The sequence below is a fragment of the Crocodylus siamensis genome, chromosome 2, assembly GCF_052110815.1.
Source record: "Crocodylus siamensis isolate JL-2025a chromosome 2, ASM5211081v1, whole genome shotgun sequence".
NCBI lineage: Eukaryota > Metazoa > Chordata > Crocodylia > Crocodylidae > Crocodylus > Crocodylus siamensis.
The window spans coordinates 25,859,191-25,879,641 of record NC_143396.1 but is presented as its reverse complement, the minus strand read 5'-3'; the positions used below and the strand labels follow the sequence as shown (position 1 = coordinate 25,879,641).

The window sequence follows — 20,451 nt, the reverse complement described above, 5'->3', positions numbered from 1 at the left end:
AAACCCCAAATTCTCTGATTAAAAAAATCCAAAATCTGTGCTTTTCCTTGCTTAGGTATCAGTTGAACACAATCTCCCCACAAGTTGTTCCTCCCTATGCATCGCCTATGCCCTCCCTCCCACAGACTTACCTACAGGGAGCTGCCTGGCTGTATTGCCAGGCACATGCATGTGTGCACCCCTCGTCTTTCATTGTCCTCCTCCTGATCCCCCAGCCCCAAGCAGCTCCTTGCAGGCTGGAACTCTGCAAAGGGAAACCTGTGGTTTCTTGGAGAAAATCTACATTTTTCCTTGGGAAATGGAAAACCAGGATCCCTGATCATCAGCATCCACAGCAGAGATCTAAGAGTCAGACCTTCATGATTATTTTTTATTTTGCTACCGTAAAACCTATGTCATCCATGCATGGAATACACTGTTTCTAAGGTGAAAATACCAAACAACCAGGCATTTTTCTTAGCAGATCATTGTCTTTATCTTAATCTCTTCCATTCTGGAAGATTTACTTTTATAACTAGTTTCTCAATTCACTCACTCTGCTCTTTATTTATCATGTGATTCACAGACAAGCTGTACTTGTGAAAACAGCAAAAATAGAAAATACTTCCTCTCACCTTCCCAGCAGCAAGTAGGCTGAATTCTTCCATAATCGGTGACAAGGCACTGGAGCCACATTCCAAAACCAGTATTAAAAATTCATCTGACAATCTCTCTATGTTATTAAGCTGACCATTGCTGTGTTCTGAGGCGCTCTCTGTCAGGCAAGAGAATATACAGACTAATGCCATGCAGAATTACAGAGAAAATGATTTTAACCAGTGCACATGCAGAACCATCCTCTCTACCGCAAGTGTACGGTGTGCATATTAATAAAAATATACTAATACATTCTTATATAGGTGCAGATTCCAAAGCACTCACCAAATGGAGGTTCAGTCATCCACATTTTACAGATGGTATCAAGAAGTTATTGATGAGATCTTCAGAAATGCTCAGCATTAGCCTACAATTATTAATGCTGAAATCAGCTGTAAAACTTCCTTGGATCCCAGCAGGAACAGTTAGGCCAGTGCTGAGCACTCCAAGTGGCAGAACTTAATTATGTCTCTTCTGACAGACAATTTTGCCAGTAGCAGTCACAGAACAAGCGACCCAGAGAGAAAAAAAAAGCACCCTGGGAACTTGCTCTGCCAGCACTTGCCAGCAAGAGGAGCTGGTGGTAGAAGCTATCATTTGCCCCTCCACCACCACCTTCTTCAGCTGTGCTGCTAATGACAACCTCTGGGTGAAGAGGCTGCTCCCTCAACTCAAGCACAGAGAAGGAGAAACCCATGCAAAAGAAGTGGCAGGGCTCAAACTCCCCTGGGATACCTAAGAAGCTGTTTTTGTGTATGTGCTTTTTCCTCTCTCTCCAAGACATTGCTATTGTGTGCAAGTAAAGCAGGTCACGGTGAGTATTTGTTTGCACTCTACAGCTCTCTTAGGAAAGACATGCTAAATGACTCCTTAAAGAAGCAACCTTGAAGGTGGTTGGGGAAAAGGGGGGGAGGTGGTGAGTCATGACATCTGCTGAGACACCCTGGGGCAGCAGAATTCAGGACAACTTGGAGTCCTGTTGCAGGAAGTTGGGGGGGCGGGGGAGGGAGAGCAGGCCATCCTGGGATACTGGAGGACCTGGCCAAACACTATCACTATAATGTGCCACAAAATTGAATTAAAGCACAATGCAAATGAGTTGCAAGGTATTCTACACATAACAAGTAATATTCTTCTGTCTCAATTATCATTTTTGAAGCTTGCTACTACATAATAAATTGCTTGAACACTTGGCAAGTTACAATGTATTGCTCCATTAACATATTAATCATACTTTATTTATAAGGTATGCCTTCTGCAAGGTTTTCCTCATCTCTAAATTCTACTGAAACCTAATCCTTTTGTGAACCACAATATGACCACAGCTCAGGGAATGCATGGTCTCTAACTGTAATATCTAACCCCTTAAAAGTGTAAACCTACTACTTAAAAAATACCCTCCTTTGAACTACTAATACATATGAAATAAAGCAGAGTTCCTACTATTTTACCAGACTCCTTGTCATGTTGCGGTAAAGATGAAGTTTGAGTAGCTTTGTTTCTGGATGGATCCAAGACTGTCTCCCACTTCAGATTTAGTAGTTTATCCTGAAAGAGGTCTCCACTCTTAATGGGAAAAACAAAGGAAAGAACAAAGAAGAAAGGCATAATTAAATTATAACTGTTTGTAATACCTATGCAATTCTCTTTACCCTGTTATTTAAAAAATTCCTGCTCCGGGCTTGGCCTCCCTGTGCACCAGGTATAATGCAAATGGGGCAAAGCCACCCCCAGTGTGAGGGCCTGGCCATGAGACCCCCCTCCCCCCCCCAGGTCCTGGGAACAGCTGCTGCAGCTGGTCTGGCCTGCCCAGGCCCCAGACTTACAGACCTGCAGCTCCAGGCCGGGGGTCAGGGCTGGGGCCACACAGGGCCATTTCACTCCAGGCTCCCAACCAGCTCACCCTAAAGCACCACAGGTGGTGGCTGTTCCCAGACCCCAAGGGGCTCCCACAGCAGCTGGGCCTTGCACTGGAGGCAGCTCTAACCTGCCTATGCTGCACCCACTGCATAAGGAGGTTGAGCCTAGAGCTGGGAGTCCCCTAAGCCCAGCGTCTTCTCCCAGCCAGGTGGCATTCCCTCACAGGTAGGGTGTATGGATCTGAGCGAGCCAGGCCATGCCCTACCTCAGGTGCCCCTGCCCACCAGCCAGCTGCAGCCTGAGCCCACAGAGCCCTGGGACAGCCCCTGCTTCCCACCCAGCCCCTGCCTTTCCAAGGAGCTAGCTGAGCTGGGCTGCCCACGGCACTTCCTCCTGCACCTGATTCTCCCTGCGCTGCCTGGACTCTGCCCCCAGCACTTGACCCCGGCGCTTGGTGCCCCAGTGCTGTCCCTGCCCAGAAAGGACGGGGCATCTGTCTGCCTGAGTCCCGGGCTCACCCACTTGCTGGGAGCCTCCAGCACTGCGGCTCTGTGCAGCACCTGCCAGGGTCCAGCGCAGCCCACCTGCAGCTCCCCGCCAGGGATTGGGCCAGGCTGGCAGACGCAGCCTGGGGACAAGGGGCAGGGTCAGCCGAATGCAAACAGTGTCTCCACCTGTGTTCCCCTGACTCTGCCCCTGGTGCCTGCTATGGCACTGGGATCTGGAGCAGCAACTTACATTTTTCTTTGTTTGTTTTAAACAATTTCCTCGCACACCTCCTGGCATGCCAGGGAAAATGTCTCCGCCTGCCACTAAATGGCACATGTGCTGGGTGTTGCCTATCCCCAATATATATTTTACAGATTACTGAAAAGAATTATGCAAAAACCTCTACTGTGAGGCGATGGATTAAACCTCATGGAACCTAGCAGAAGTTAAAGCCCTAGGCAGATCCAGGACTTTGAAAAGGGGGGGCATAGGAGAAACAAGCAGTGCTGCACCCCCATCCCACCTGGGCAGGCAAACCATGCCATGCAAGCAGCAGCTTGGGCCTTGTTTTAAGTCCCTGAATCAAGTAAGAATTCCCCCCAAATCCATTCTCAGTACCCTCTCCCTTCCCTTCTGCACTCAGGGGTACCTCCCATTATTCCCCCTTGTCCTCTGTACTTGCATCTCTGGGTTCAGGAAGGGGAGGCCCAATGACTACCACCGTCCTCGCTGCTCCTTCCCTGGTTCAGCCAGGATTGCAGGCAGTAGCTCATGGGGGAGGAGGACTGGGCCAGGAACAGTGGCAGCAGCATTTCATTTTCCCTTCTCTGTACCTACTCTTGGACTGGTGGGGAACAACACTTGGGGGGACCAAGTGGAGAGGAGGAACCTGCCCACTGCTACTGTCCCCAACTAAGCTCCACTCCCCAGGCCACAGTTCCATGCAGCGCTAGCTGGAACAAGGCAGGAGCAGCTTCGGGCAGTGATGGGTGGGTCTCCCCTTCCTACATCTAGATACATGATACAGGGAGTGGGGAATGGAAAGGAAGGGAGATGCCACTGAGCATGGAAGGAAAGGGAGGAGGTCAGAAGTGGCAGTGATCATGTCTGGGTCCCAGTGCTGACCTTCTTCAGACCCAAAGTGGGTTATTCTGGCCTGCCACTAAAATAGGTTGCTAAACGTTGCCCTATGTGATCTGCTAAACAAAAGAAGGGCTAGAGTCACAAATCTACCAGAGAAGGAAGGGCCTTATCCAAGAGGGCTGAGTTGTAAGTGTTTACACAGGATGTGAGAAACCCATCTCAAAAGATGACTGCCCTGGTGTTCAGGGCAGTTTCTTGAGAAGCAGGCTCAAATCTCTGCCCTAAATCAGAAAAGCATGGACTGGGTTTTCTTTCTTTTGATTCTCCTTACCATCAAGTTACACTATATTTTAGGGCAGGCCATTCTCAGTCTCTCCATGTGACACCAGGCATTTTAATGCAAATAGCAACAGTACTAACAGGAGTGATTGAGGCCCACTGCCCCATCTAAAAATGCCCTCTAATAATAATAGGACATTCTCCCAGGTAGTGGGAGATACGAATTTGAATCCTTTCAGAAAGAGAATGAAATGGTACAGCTTTTCACACATCATTGAGTTATGTGTGTAAAGGGACAGCAGCAGCACCTTCTCTGGCACTTTTGTGAATTGGCCTCTAAAAAATGACTTACAACAAAAACTATTCACCAAGCTCAGAAAGTTTCTGGACAAACATAATTGTGTTATGCATTAAAAAATGCATATCTCCATTACTACTCCGCACTCCATGAGCACAGCAAAGCCGGACCATCAGTGCATGGCTTTAACTCTTCTAAATATGCAAAACCCATATTTGAGTGTATTTCACAAGATCTCAAATTCTTCAATGAGATTTCTCTGACTAGATACCTGTGCCAAGGTAGGTCTCAACACAAGAACAGAGTCAAAATACTTACTAAATTTGGTAACATTTTATGAGGAAGTGATAACAACTATAACAAGCTTTCATGGGTGTTTACACTTTGAATGACAGTATTTACTGATGGGTTTACTGTAGTGGATATCGCACAAACTTATGATATTTGTGACTGTGCTTACTTACTTCCCTTCTGACTGAAGAATGGTCAAATCACCAATGAAATATATTAAACGATGTATAAATAACTTTCCATGCACTGCCTGGAAAGTTATAAACTTTAAAATACCCTCTTTTATATTTCATACTGTTTGGCAGTCTACAGTTAATTATCAGTAATTAATCAGTGAATTTTGCCAGCACTTTGGCTTCAATACTGGAATGCCAGTGAAATACAATCTGGGAATTTTAAAAAAAAATAATTTAATTGAAAAACAAGTTAAAACTTTCCACTTTTTTAATACACCACTGGAGGGCTCCCTCCTCCTTTTCTATATACTTCTGTGCCTGAGTATCCCAAAGCATTGCTTCATGCTAAAATAATTCTAGTTAGTATTTCATGAAGGAAGAAATCAATTTAAAAAAAAATCAGTATAGTATATTATAAGTTTTGCTGTTGATTTTATCTACAAATAGCATCAATATTAACAGAAGTGATCAAGATCCTTTTCCCCATCTAAGAATGCCCATTTAAGGGCTACAACCTTTCATCAAACAGAAATGTACTGCATGAAGGTAACATTACTGTATTTAGACAGACTGTGCTCGCTGGATTATTTAAGACATATCTACAACATGAAGTTGTATGTTAGTCTCCCTCCAAGTTGTTAAATTAGCTATTAGCATAGGCCGAAGAACTATGCTGTGATTAAAGGACTGGGTGGTACTAATGCTACAGACTTCCTGTGTCACCTGGGACACTTTGCTCAACCTTTACAGTTAACTGGTTCTAACTATATCACTAGAATGACAATATGATTCCAGAAGGGTCAATTAATTGCAGCTCACAACATTCAAGAGCAAATTTATCTGCTGTTTTCTTCTCCCTTTCCACTGACACAGGGGAAAAGGAAAAAGTCCACAAAGTCTCTGACTGAATCAGAAGGAAGGCCATAATGAGCACAGAGGCAGCCTCTGGCTTCCTGCCTGGAGGCCAGGGCTAGGGAGATAAGTTACACATAAACCAGTTTAAGTGAACAGAAATTGGTTTAAACCTGTAACAGAACAGAAGTTGATTGCACATAAACCAGTTTCAAAATGGCTGAAACTGGTTTAAGATAAGCCTGGTTGAATGTAGTTTCAGATTTAAATGATTTGGGTCAGAATGGTTTATGAAACTTCTGTCCCAGACCCCTTGCTGGTTCAAGTTAAATCCTAGTCCTCAGCATCCCAGCACACTTTGCAGCCTTCTGCTGTGCTGTGCTTTCTGCTCCAGAGAGCAGCTGGCCCCACCCTTCTGCTCCCTAGCTGGAGCAGTGAGGACTGGCTGACAGGAAAGAATAGGGAAATGCAGCCCAGTCTGTAGGGGGAGATGGGGAGGGAGACAGCCCCCCACCAGGCAAACCCCAGCTGGATTTTGGGGCCAGGGAGGAGGGGGCACTCAAACTTACTGCTGGCTGAGACTGTGGACTATAAATCCCAGAAGCACCTGGAAATAAGAAGAGGAAGTGATAAGCAACCCTGCGGAGTTCTGATGCTCTGATTTTGGACTGCAAATCCCAGAAACCTCAGGGGCAGCAGGAAGAGGAAGCAAACACACAGCCCAGGCTGGCGCTGTGCCAGAGAGCCATGCTGTAGTGCCCTCTGGCTTCTGGACTAAGCCACTGCAGCTATGTGGCTACATTTCCTGAATCAAAGGTAAAATGTCTGTACACTTCTGTTTCATAGACATCAGGGCTGGAAGGGACCTCAGGAGATCATCGAGTCCAGCCCCCTGCCCAAAGGGCAGGAAGTCAGCTGGGGTCATAGGATTCCAGCAAGATAAGCATCCAATTTACGCTTGAAGGTGTTCAATGTAGGTGCCTGAACCACCTCCGCTGGCAGACTGTTCCAGACCTTGGGGGCTCGGACAGTAAAGAAATTCTTCCTTATGTCCAGCCTAAAACGGTCTTGCAGGAGTTTGTGACCATTTGACCTCATCATCCCTTGGGGCGCTCTGGTGAACAAACGTTCCCCCAGATCCTGGTGGTCACCCCTGATAAACTTATAGGTGGCCATCAGATCACCCCTGAGCCTGCGCTTTTCCAGGCTAAGGAGTCCCATGTCTCTCAGCCTGTCATCATAAGATCTGTTTTCCTGACCTCTGATCACGCGCGTGGCTCTCCTCTGGACTCTCTCAAGCTTCTCCACATCCTTTTTGAATTGTGGAGCCCAAAACTGGACGCAGTACTCCAGCTGCGGCCTCACCAAGGCCGAGTACAAGGGGAGAATGACGTCCTGGGATTTGCTTGAGAAGCATCTATGGATGCAAGCCAGCATTTTGGTCGCTTTACTACCTGCAGCATCGCGTTGCAGGCTCACATTCATCTTGTGGTCAATGATGACCCCCAAGTCTCTTTCTTCTGTAGTGCTATCCAATGTAGCACTGCCGAGCCTATAAGGATGCTGCAGGTTTTTCCTCCCAAGGTGGAGAACCTTGCATTTTTCGGTGTTAAACACCATCAGGTTCTTGTCTGCCCATTTGCTGAGCTTGTCCAGGTCAGCCTGGATCACCCGCCTATCTTCTGGCGTGGATGCTTTACCCCAAAGTTTGGTGTCATCGGTGAACTTGGCCAGTCCACTCCTGACTCCAATGTCCACATCGTTAATGAAGATGTTGAACAGTATGGGTCCCAGGACAGAGCCTTGAGGGACTCCACTGGTCACAGGGCACCACGATGAGTGACTGCCATCAATTACAACCCTCTGGGTCCGACCACGAAGCCAATTTCCCAGCCAGCGGATTGTGGTAGAGCCAAGACCACAACCAGCCAGTTTGGCCAGGAGGTGATCATGGGATACCAGATCAAAAGCTTTTTTGAAGTCAAGATATATGACATCAATCTCTTCTCCCTTGTCCAGGTGATAGGTCACCTGGTCATAGAAGGAAATGAGATTGGTCAAACAAGACCTACCCGCAACAAACCCATGCTGGCTATCCCTTAGGATGTTAGCCTGGGCCAGTCCATCAAGGATGGCCTCCTTAATAAACTTTTCTAAGATCTTCCCCAGGATAGAAGTCAGGTTAATGGGCCTGTAGTTAGCTGGATCCACTCTCCTCCCTTTCTTGAAGATCAGCACCACATTGGCCTTCTTCCAGTCTTCAGGCACTACACCAGAGCGCCAGGAGTTTTCAAAGATCCGTGCCAGGGGCTGGGCTATGATGCTCGCCAGCTCCTTGAGTACCCTCCAGTCAGTTTAATCTCTGAAGTTTAGGCTAACCTGCAAAGACTGAATCAATTCAGCTTTGGGCTTTTTGACTGTCTGTACTCAAGCCTGAAGGTTTGGGATGTGTTTGAACTGAGAAAGGGAAAGGCTTGGAGTGTTCTGAGCTCTGGGCATCCCTATTTGGCTTACGGGGCGTTGCTTCAAGCTAGTCAACAGCAGAAAAAAACGGGTTGTGAATGGGTCATGGGTTCTCAGCTTCCCCCTTTCCTGTGATGCACTGATTTGTTGTGGAGAAAGAAGTCATTGCACACTAGGCTCTTTGTTATGCTCAGGCAAAACCAGGTGATTGCCCATCCACAGCTCTCTGAGGCACCTGCTCTCAGTTGGCAGTAGAACATTCACAGGTATCCACCACCCTCTACACAGAAACACGAGAAGCTGCTGAGCAAAGGAGTTAATGCCAGTGTCTCCTTCAGCTCCTGGATCACATCAGAACCGTTCCTGGTGCTACTGGGGAAACCAGTAGAAAGCAACTCCTCACAGGATGATCTAGGATATGGCAAAGAGGGATGTGGCATGCACCCAGATCATGGGTGGGATGGGGGCAAGGCCTGCTTGGGACCCCCAGGGCAGCAGGGGGACCCAGGACACCACTGATCCTGGCTGACCCCAGAACTGAGGTGGTGGGCTTGGCAGGGAGCAGAAAACTTGTAAGTTGGTCTCCCTGCCCTGTACCTGTCCCCTGCCCACCCCCACAAGGTGTCCCCTGCTGTTCTAGCACAACCCACAGCCCCCAGCTGGAACAGGAGAAACCTCCAGTCAGTGGGACCAGCTCCCCCAGTTTCTCCTGCTGGCCCAGAGGCTCCAGCTGTGGGGAACAGCTGTGGCAGGTGCTGGGTTTGGTTGGGGACAGTAGATGGTAGATGGCTCCCCTCTTCCTGTGCTGGGTCCCTGCACAGCCATCAAGGTGTCCACTGCTACCTGAGGGGTGGGAGAGTTTACCGTGCTGAAAAATGGAACGGGGATGTGACTGCCATGACAACCCCTTCCCTCCACCCTGAGATCTACCCCTGCTATTCCTCCTTCTACCACCCCCAAAGCAACACAACCAATTTCAATATTTCAACAATATGTACAGAAAGTGTGTGCACATATGAGTTCATATATGCATCTCTTGTGTGTGTGTATGCATCTAATTCACATGCAAGTGCCCCTCCTGTTTAGGGGTACAGAAAGGAGAAAAGAGATTCTCAAGGGCAGCAGATTAGAACCTCCATGATAATAGGTTGGAAACTCACTATATTAAAGATACCTTAGACATTAAAACTTATGCGAGTTTGGGGCAATATTGACCATCAGACCTTACTAACTGATTTGTTTTCTTTCACTTATAGTAACCTATTTAAAAATAGCTTGGCAGGATCAATGTTACCTGTGCCAGCCTATAGAAGTTGTCACCTGTGATTCTGGCTGTCCATGGAACATAATTTTTCTACTCCTCAGAACCAGATAAAGGAAATGTAAGTTGCTGGCTGAAAGGATTTTTATTCGCTCACTTTTGATAAAACAATATGAGTTTTCAGATGTGTTGCAAGAAGTGCAGGCTACAGGTGATTCACCAATTTCCTAAAAGTTTCTGCTCAATAATTTAAAGTAGTTCCTTAGTGTAAAGTACTATTCTAGCTACCTTTTTAAAAAGGTCTTTGTAAAAGAGTTTATCACTGCAGTATCTGAAGACTACAAGCCAATTAAATTCTAATGGTATAAGTTAAATTACCATCATACTGACTGCAGGTACAACCTAGGGTTACTACATGTACAGGTTTTCCCCAGACATGTCCTCTTTTTGAGTCCTCCCGTCTCTGTCTGGGCAGTTTTTTAAAAGCGTCCTCAAATATCCTGGTATTTTGCTCTGCCTCTGCTTTCCCGGCACTTTCTGGCTTACCTCAGCAAGGAGCTGCTTGGGGCTGGGGAGAGCAGGGGAAGGTTATAGGAGGCTGGGGAAATCATGTGCCTCTCCACGCACCCCAGTAGCTGCAGGGAAGTAAGCGCATGTATGTCTGTGGATCGGCCTGTGATGGGGCAGGTGCCTGCTGGCGCTGGGGCTGCAGCAGGGCAGGAAGGCAGGGAGGTGGGGGAAGGGGCTGGGATGTGGGCTGGGAGTGAAGGGTACTGGCAGGGTGGGCGAGCTGTAGCTTGGGAGTGAGGGGCGCAGGGGGCTGTGGCTGGGAGCGTGGGGCACAGGCAGGGCCAGGGGGCTGCAGGTCCACAATGAGGGGTATCCACAGGGACAGGAGGGCTGAAGGTTGGGAGTGAAGGGCAGCAGCAGGGACAGGAGGCTGTGGCTCGGGAATGAAGGGCAGGAGCAGGGCACGGGCATATGCCTGCCCCGCTCCAATCACATCTCCTCCCCCACGCAGGTGTCCTCTTTTTTGAAACTGGAAATATGGTAAGTCTAGTACAGCTGAGCACTGGAACAAGTACATTATTTCCTTTGATACTCTCTGTGAGCTTAAAGCTTGCATGCATCAAATCAGCCTGTAGTAATTGGATATCATTGTCTCCCCAGGACTTCATGGCACCCAAAAGTGCATGCACTGAGACAAAGCAACAAGTCCACCTGGTTCCTTGCCAGTATGACATACATCTCATCTCCAACAAAAGTACATTTCATTCTTTTCTTTAACTACCAGCCTTATCATTTAAAGCCACTTTGATTATGCCAAAGTCATACAGTATGCAAAGGTAGGCCAGCCTTTGTCAGGCAGAACTCCCACTGACTTCAACATTGGAAAAATATCAGACTTTGAAGGTAGTATTGGTGTAAGGAAGTAGGATTTGGCCCCTGTCTTAATACAGGGCTCACTAGAGCCTTTGAAATACAGAAGAAAGATTAGATGAAGACTTAGGATGAGGTCAACAAATTCAATTGCTTCAAATAAGCCCACATTTTACTACATGCTGAGAAGTAATAATTTTCTTTTGAAATTTAATAGCTGAATATGGGAACTATATAATGAGATTAATTTGTTAAATCTTCAGTCATCAGACAAGTAAGTTAATTTTCTCCCAAGGATGCCCTGCAAAGGTGGTTCTTGAAAACTAGATGAAGATTGAGTACGTTTTATTTCTTGATAAGAAAACTGGTTTCCAGCCGTGAATTACAAAAGGCACCCTGGGCAGTCACCCCAAAGAAAAGGCAACAAAAATGCCCATCAAGTCTTCCTTCCACGCTTCGCAGCCTATGGTTTACACAAAAGCCGGAGAAAAGGAAAGGCTTCCTGGTTCTGTTTCTTGGGCAACTTTCCATTTTATGGCCGGAGCAGCAGAGAACAGAAGTTTGGACCCTAGCAGCTTTACAAAGATACTTGCCCTGAAGCAGTTTTCTAACACAGGCTATCCCAGGTTCAGAGAAAGTCGTCCTCTCTCTACCAACTTTAATTAGATGGCTGTCTCCATAACACATTGCATTTTGCACAGACATTGCATGTGTTCCTTTAATTCCTTCCACAATGCCCCTAGGTACTGCCACTAGCAGTCAACTCTCTCTCTCTGATTTTATTCTTTCCTTATAATGGCCCAAGCCAACAAGTAATGTAAAGTAAACCTTTAAGCTCAAATGTCGCAGCAGTGATCAATAGACAGACTGGCCACGCAGTGGTAACCATTCACCTCACCAGCCTTTGGCAGTTGAAGAGAAGCAAGCAACAAGGTGCACTTTATTGCTCCCCCAAAAAGGAGTAGCTTATTCCCATCTCTAATTATAATATATTATAATTAGATATAATTATATTATATCTAATTATAGTTTAATAATAGTAGGATATAAAAGTTAATTACATTCAATATTCTATTCACTTACCAGGTTCACACTGACAGCATTTTCTCCGTTTTCTATACCTGCAGGTGGTAACTCTTTTCCTGCTTCTTTTTGTAACTTGACTCCTAGTTCATCTTTTAAAGTCTTGTTTTCCTCCATAAGCTCCTCAATTTGTTCCTGAAGCTTGACTTCAGACAACTTCAGCTCATAAACATGATGGCAAGATTCCTCTAATTTCCTCAGAAGGGAGTCTTCAGAGTCCTGAGAGCGCTGGAGCTTGGTTAGTAGGTCTGCTTGTTCTCTGCTGTTGCTTTCTTCTCTTTCCACTAACATTGTCAGGTTTTGCTGCAATGTCTGAAGGTGGCTTTTTATGTAACATTCAGCATCTTCAAGGAGAGTTTGCATTTTGGTTACATCCATATCAAAGTGCAGAGAGCCCTGAGTTCCAGGTAATGTGGCTTCCAGCTTCCTTTGGAGATATTGGAAGGTTCTCTCTTTCAGTTCAGTGGTGAGAAGAGCCAGCGTGGCATTGAGGTCCAGAACTTCTTTTCCCAGCCTAGATACGTGACCCTGAAGGTAAAATACCCGTTCTCTCAGCATTGCTGCCTGTTGCTTCTGCTTTTGTTTGAAGTGCTCAAAATACTCTGACTGGCTCTTTACTTCATCCTTTTTGATTTTCAGCTGGTCTTGCAGTCGACGCAACTTTTCTTTTTGTTTCTTTTCTGCATTCTCTTGGTTTTGAACCTGCCAATTTCAGTGATTAACAAGATTAAGCTTTTATTCAGAACCTATTTTCCAAGTAATTTTCTTAATTAAGTGACCTCTGTCTTCCGAATCACCATTTGGTCAAAGTCTTGGAATAATTTGAACAAAACCTTCTCAGAAGTCAGTAAAATTCCATAATATGGGGGTCAGAGCAGGATTTCACCTGGTACCTTGCTTCTTCAGCCACTACTAAAACATCCTACTTAAAAGCATGCCTGCTTCCATATTTAAAATTTTAGGCCCATGTATTATAGAACTAATATGCATTAATCATAATGCCTTTATGGATGAAAAGTCATATATTGGATTACTATTGATGAAACATATTCTTATCATAAAACCACAGAAAATTAGGGTTGGCAGGGACCTCAGGAGGTTACCTAGTCCAACCCCCTGTTCGAAATAGGACCATCCCCAACTAGATCATCCCAGCCAAAGCTTTGTCTAGCCAGGTCTTAAAAACCTCCAAGGACGGAGATTCCACCACCTCTCTGCGTAACCTGTTCCAGTGTTTTACTATCCTCCTAGTGAGAAAGTTTTTCCTAATATCTAAACTAAACTTCCCTTGCTAAAACTTGAGACCATTGTTTCTTATTCTGTTTTCTGCCAGCACTGAGAACAGTCCAGCTCCATCCTATTTTGAACCCCACCCTTCAGGCAGTTGAAGGCTGCTATTAAATCCCCTCTCAGTCTCCTCTTCTCTAGACTAAATAAGCCCAGTTCCCTTAGCCTCTCCGCATAAGTTATGTGCCCCAACCCCCAAACCATTTCACTGCTCTCTGCTGGACTCTCTCTAATTTGTCCACATTCTTTCTGAAGTAGGGGGGGTGCAAAACTGGACAGAGTACTCCAGATGTGGCCTCACCAGTACTGAGTAGAGGGGGAATAATCACTTACCTTAATTATTATTATCTAATACAATGATTCTTAACCATGAGATCCTTTTAAGTGTGCAATGAGGTGTTGTGCAATATTAGGACTTCTAGGTGTGCAAACACTAATATATGATTCATAAGACAAACAGAGAGATTTCAATCAGGAATCCCTTGTAGTGTCAAAACCATTCTGACCCATGGTGGTCTGAGTTCTTTGCAACAGAAGAATTGTTCTATTATTTTCCTGTATTCAAGAAATGAGCAAGAGCTAAGAGCTGGCATTTTCCTTGAGTGCCCTCAGTCTAAAAAGATTGAAAACCACTGAGCTAATATCTATAAGCTTAGTAGTGCCCAGAGGTCTCCTCTAAAATGTAAGCGCCATTATATGAGGTGCTATACAAAAAAAAAAGATATACAAAAAACAGTTCCTGCTTCAAAGAGCTTAAAATCCTAAATGGCAAGTCACACATGAGCAGTACAATCACATATCAAAACAGTATATGAAGATCTAAAGCATGTCCAATTGCTCTTCACTATAGTCTTCATTCATTAGCATATGTTTATAGCTTCCTTGGAAAAGGGAGGAGGATATGAAGAAAGCAAAATTAACAGCCTTCTAAATCAGTTTCAGGGAGAACTTGTGTGTGGAAATTGATGTGGTTATACTTTACATGAATCTGTGGGTGATCATACAAGGTCCAAATGTGTCAGATGAAAGAGAGGAAGGAAGAAAGAAGGAGGAACATTTCCTGATTTATTGACTACTCTGCCAACTGAAGGCTATAAATACTGCAGCAGAAAACTTGGGACTTTTTCAGCAAACATGAAGCATAGAGAAGGTCTGCCTGAGGCATTCACAGTATCTCTTTAAGTACCCCTTCAGCTTATTCCTTTTATACTCCAAATCTATTGATTTCAACAGGGCTTAGGGACAAAGTAAAATAAATGGGATGAAACATGGGCTTGAAAGTCATGCAACGTCAGGCAGACTCTGGCTCCTAGGATTGAAAAACCTGCTGGGGAAGAAGAGGAATTGATTAGATATATAATATTTTCCTTTTAGCTTTTGTAACTGTTTTATTTTTTTTTCTGTATAATTGCCGCATGGCACTCTCACATTTATGTAACCTTGAAGTCTTGACTGTTAATCAAAATGAACACTTTGTATTTTTTTCCGCTAGCATTAAGCTAAACATGCGCATTCTGTAAATTTCATTTCTTATCTAGAAGTGTCATTTCTGCAGAAACGAAACTTATGTCGAAAATCTACCTAGTAACTACTGTGTAAAAGAAACTATCCTATCCCTGTATGCTTAGCTTATATCATAGGTAGTGTCACAGAGGCAGTCCAACCAACATTTATAAAAGAGGCAAAGAGGCAGGAAGTAGCAGAGACGACAACTGGATGATCCTGTAGGCCTGATCACCCTGCAGCCAGTTCTCAGCCTCCCCGCCTGGGCGTATCCCAGCGAAAACCAAGGCCTCGAAAATCCGACAATCGACAACGATTCACCGTGTTAGTTTTGTATTCACCATCCCATTTATGAGCTGTTGACCAGTTCTGGGACTTAAGGAGCAGGCAGCTGCACCTAGCATTGGACTGGTTCCAGTGTTGGAAAGCAAGGGCTAGCTCCAGAACCCTGTGAACCAACAGACCCCCTCTGTATCCGGCATACTGTAACTGAAGAAACATCGGAGACTCCACTTCTTGATTGCCTCTCTTCATAGCTTAGACAGCATATCTACGCTCTCTATATTTATATTTACTGCAACTTCGTTCCAGCTGGCCTCCCCTCTTATTCCTAAGAGGGTGAGGCCATGCGAGTGAATAAAACAAATTTTTACTTCACCTTATATCTGCTCTGTAATAACTTTTACTACTAACATCCCATCTCAATGAGCCGTTGACCAGCTCTGGGACTTAAGGAGCCAGCAGCTGCACCTAGCATTGGACTGGTTCCAATGTTGGAAAGCAAGGGCTAGCTCTGGAACCCCGTGAACCAACGGACATCCTATAGACTTATTACAAAGAAAACTAACAACTTACTCTAAGTCATCTACTTGCACCAGCTCAGCGAACCTTGAGGGCGGTTATAAAGCTGCCTCCAAACCCACCCCACAAGCCGCGCGCTCGCCCGCTCCACAAAGCCCGCGGCTCCCCAAGCGGTGCCAGAATCGCAAGCCTGGCATCCCACCACAGCTTTAAAATATTTATTGAAAACTACTGAAAAAATTAAAATATTATCAGTTATACTGAGATGACAGGCACTGCATCAAATTACTGAGCCTCAAGCTAAAATGCTTATGTTTGAATCATTGGTAGCCCCCTCTCCTCTATATTTCCAAAGGAAAATTATAATAAAAGTGGTCATACCATAAATTACACTATGTCAGATCAGTTGAATGTGTACAAAAATGTACCAGTTACTCCAAGAATTTTCATATTTACTCCATAGACTTTTAGAGGAGACAGATTTTTAAAAATGGGGAACTATGAAATAAAGTGCTGAATATCGTATATACAATGAGAAAAAAAATAAAATGTCTTGTCAAGCATTTTAAAACATGTGTCATAATAAAGATCATTTCTTCATGTGCTTACAGTAACACCTGGAACAGCAACTGGCCAAGGACAGTTTTTAACACTCCAAAACGCTTGTGGAGCTGACAATTTAGGACGGGTGGTTACATAGACATGCATTCATGATGTGTGTAGCATGACAAAAATGGTGGATTTGCCACAAAAATGTTCCTGTTTTAAGGCAGGAATTTCTCTGTAGTGCTTCATTTTGTAGCACCACATGTAAGATGTGAACTCTTACAGCTCTACAGGGGGTCTCTCTTGGTCCTCTTAGCATTCACCAACACTCACTCTACTCTCCCAGCCCACTGCAGCAAGCTGTCACAGAGCCTCTGCTGCCCTGGGGGAAGCTGCAGCTCTGCTGGGGACCCCACTGCCAGAGAGCAGGGTGGTGGCAGGGACTAGGGATGCTGCTCCCATGGGAGTGGCAAGAGGTGAAAAGAGATGTTGCTCCTGGAACTAATAATAGCAGCTGTCAAAGCCTGCCCTCTGCCCTGCCAGAGGAGGGGAGTTGGGCAGACTTTCAAGTCATCAGCAAGGCAGAGAAGGCAGACTGCCAGTGACTGGTCTCAGTGACAGGGTTCCCTACGGAGTAGAGGAGCAAAGTAGCAGCCCACTATCACCCGCTGGTTGGAGTGTGCGCCCTGGGGGTGACGGAAGTGCTCCAGCCAGGTGGCTCTGAACATGTATGTGCCACCAAAGCACTATATTTTTGTCCTGGGGAATTTTGTAGCACTAGAAAATGAATGTATGTCTAGGACCTGGAATGCATTTACAGCAGTAGTGCATGGAAGTCAACATTTCATCCAGTGACAACATCAAAGAAAAGATCAAGCCCCAAAAAAACAAAAACCCCAAAATCAGATTGGACACTTCACAGTGGACAAGGTTCAAACTTTGACCACTATATTGACTGCTTCAGGGAAAGAATGAACAACAAAATAATCAACAACACACGCCACAAGAACAACCTCCTCCTCTCAGACAGAAGGGCCATAGAATATCTAAGATCCAACAGCCAAATAGTAATAAAACCAGGAGATAAAGGAGCAGTTATAGTTATCCTTAACTGTGAAGACTACATAAAAGAAGACAACAGACAAAACTTTCTGACACCACCTACTACAAAAAACTAGAGGAAGATCTAACTCCCCTTTTCACCTTAAAAATCAAAACTACCATCAAATCATTTCCATTTGAACTACAAGAAAAAAACTACAGAACTTGACTCCTCCACTACCCAATCCAGGGATTTTTTACATGCTCCCTAAAATACACAAACCAGGGAACCCAGGCAGACCTATCATATTCACCCATGGAACCCTAACTGAGGAAATATCAGGTTACATCAAATCCATCCTAAAACTTCTTGTCACCCAAATATCAAGTTTTGTCCAAGATACAACAACTTTCTACAGAAACTTGAAAACCACTTTCCCAGCAACACCCTCATCATTTGGACTGAAAACCTGCAGTCTGATTGATTTCCATCAGAAATTCAATAATCATCACCCCTCCGTCAGACTCTCTCTTGAATACTCCAGCACCCACATTTCCCTTTTAGACACTGTGATCACTATCCAGGATGTGATACAAACAAACATATACAAGAAACCCACGGACCAACTTACATATCTACACAGAACTAGCAATCGCTCTAAACCAGGGGTGGGCAACCTCTGGCACAGGGACCAAAGTGTGACACTCAAAGACATTTTCCTTGACACAGGTGCCTCTTGGTGGATGGCGTCAAAGGGGGCAGGACTGTATGGCCACAACAAGAAACAGGCCCTTTGTGGCTCCCTCGCCATCTGGCATGCCAACATCTTACAAGTTGAAGTTGTGGGTGTTCTTGGCACTGCCCAAAAACATTGCCAACCCCTGTTCTAAACACACCAAGAAATCTGTAATATACAGCCAAGCCCTCTGATACCGCAAAATTTGCACTGAGGAGAACACCCATGATCATGACTTCACAAATGTCTGGATTTTCACTCAACAAGGACACTCCTCCAGAGAGAAAGATCACACTTTTGAAAGAGCCACCTGGAGTGGGTGGATAAAAAACTGGCTGATGGGCGCAACCAGAGAGTAATGGGGGATGGGTCATACTCAACCTGGCGAGATGAGAGCAGTGGGGTCCCCCAGGGCTCAATCCTCAGGCCTGCACTGTTTAACATCTTCATCAGCAACTTGGATGAGGGGGGTTGAAAGCACATTGTCCAAGTTTGCTGATGACACTAAGTTATGGAGCAAGCCGGGCACACTTGAAGGGAGAGGCTGTGACCAGACTCAGACAGACTACAAAAGTGGGCAGATGAGAATAGGATGGGGTTCAACATAGATAAATGCAGGGTGAGAAGGAATCCACAGCATACATACAGGCTGGGGAGTTCCCCTCTTGAAAGCACAGAGGCGGAAAGGAATCCTGGAGTCATTATTGACTCCAAGATGAACATGAGCCACCAATGCCAGACCGCAGCCAGTAAGGCCAGCCATACCTTGTCCTGCATCCAAAGATGCATCTCAACCTGGTCCAGAGAAGTGATACTCCCCCTCTATCCAACACTGGTCAGGCAGCAATTGGAGTACTGCGTCCAGTACTGGGTGCCACACTTTAAAAAGGATGTGGCCAGCCTGGGGAGAGTTCAGAGAAGAGCCACCCATTTCATGAGAGGGCAGCAGGACAGAACCTATGAGGAGGGACTGAGGGACCTGGATAAGCTTTCTGAGAGAATTATCCTGGCACGTGTCCGCGAGGGGCCAGCAGGAGAGATTATGCTTCGGGGCAACCAACATGGGTTCATTAGAAGCAGGTCCTGTCAGACCAACCTGGTGGCCTTCAATGACGAGGTCACAGAATCCTTAGACGCAGGTGTAGCAGTGGATGTAATCTTGCTGGACTTCAGGAAGGCCTTCAACACGGTCTCTCATCCCATTCTCATTAAAAAACTAGGAGACTTTGGCGTCGGCACCTACACAGTCAAATGGGTTGCCGACTGGCCGGAGGGCCGCACCCAGAGAGTGGTGGTGGACGGGTCTTATACGACCTGGAGGGATGTGAGCAGTGGGGTCCCACAGGGCTCGGTCCTTGGGCCCGCACTGTTCAACATTTTCATCAGTGATTTGGACAAGGGGGTAAAAAGCACCCTGTTCAAATTCACAGATGACATTAAGATGTGGGGGGAAGTGGGCATGCTACAAGGGAGGAATAGGCTGCAATCAGACCTAGACAGGTTACAGGGGTGGGTGGATGAGAACAGGATGGGTTTCAACCCTGACAAGTGCAAGGTACTGCACCTGGGGAGGAAGAACCAGCACCATACCTACAGGCTGGGGAACTCCCTTCTCGTCAGTGCAGACAGAAAAGGATCTTGGAGTCATCACTGATGCCAAAATGAACATGGGCCAACAGTGTGGGCATGCAGTCAGGAAAGCCAACCATACCTTGTCATGCATCCACAGATACATCTCAAGTAGGTCCAAGGAGGTCATCCTCCCCGCCATGCGACACTGGTCAGGCCGCAGCTGGAGTACTGCATCCAGTTCTGGGCACTGCACTTCAGGGGGGGTGTGGACAACATGGAGAGGGTCCAGAGGAGGGCCACCCACATGATCAGGGTCAGCAGGACAGGCCCTACGAGGAAAGACTACGGGACCTGAACCTGTTCAGCCTCCACAAGAGAAGGCTGAGGGGGGATCTAGTGGCCATTTACAAACTAGTCAGAGGGGACCAGCAGGCATTAGGGGAGTCCCTGTTCCCCCAAGCACTACCAGGAGTGACAAGAAATAACAGGTCACAAGCTGGCAGAGGGTAGATTGAGGCTAGATATCAGGAAGTGCTACTTCACGGTCAGGGTGGCTAGGATCTGGACCAGCTTCCAAGAGAAGTGGTGCTGGCTCCTACCCTGGGGTCTTTAAGAGGAGGCTAGACGAACACCTTGCTGGGGTCGCTTGACCCCAGTACTCTTTCCTGCCATGGCAGGGGGTCAGACTAGATGATCTGCTCAGGTCCCTTCCAACCCTACCAACTATGAAACTATGACCTGAACCTGCTCAGCCTTGGAAGGGGAGACTGAGGGGGGACCTGGTGGCTTCCTACAAACTCATCAGGGGAGATC

The 20,451-nt window shown here is 46.1% G+C and overlaps 1 protein-coding gene across 1 annotated transcript in view; it reads right to left on the bottom strand.

Annotated features, from left to right (window-relative positions):
- C2H4orf50 (chromosome 2 C4orf50 homolog) overlaps positions 1-20,451 on the bottom strand; it is a 170,355-nt gene that overhangs the window by 141,364 nt on the left and 8,540 nt on the right. Inside the window, exons 4-7 of the mRNA XM_090034492.1 lie at positions 12,167-12,853; positions 10,774-10,827; positions 2,088-2,202; positions 615-754 (exon numbers count right to left, since the gene is read on the bottom strand). Coding sequence (XP_089890618.1) covers positions 615-754; positions 2,088-2,202; positions 10,774-10,827; positions 12,167-12,853 — 996 coding nt within the window. The remainder of the gene's footprint in view (positions 1-614; positions 755-2,087; positions 2,203-10,773; positions 10,828-12,166; positions 12,854-20,451) is intronic.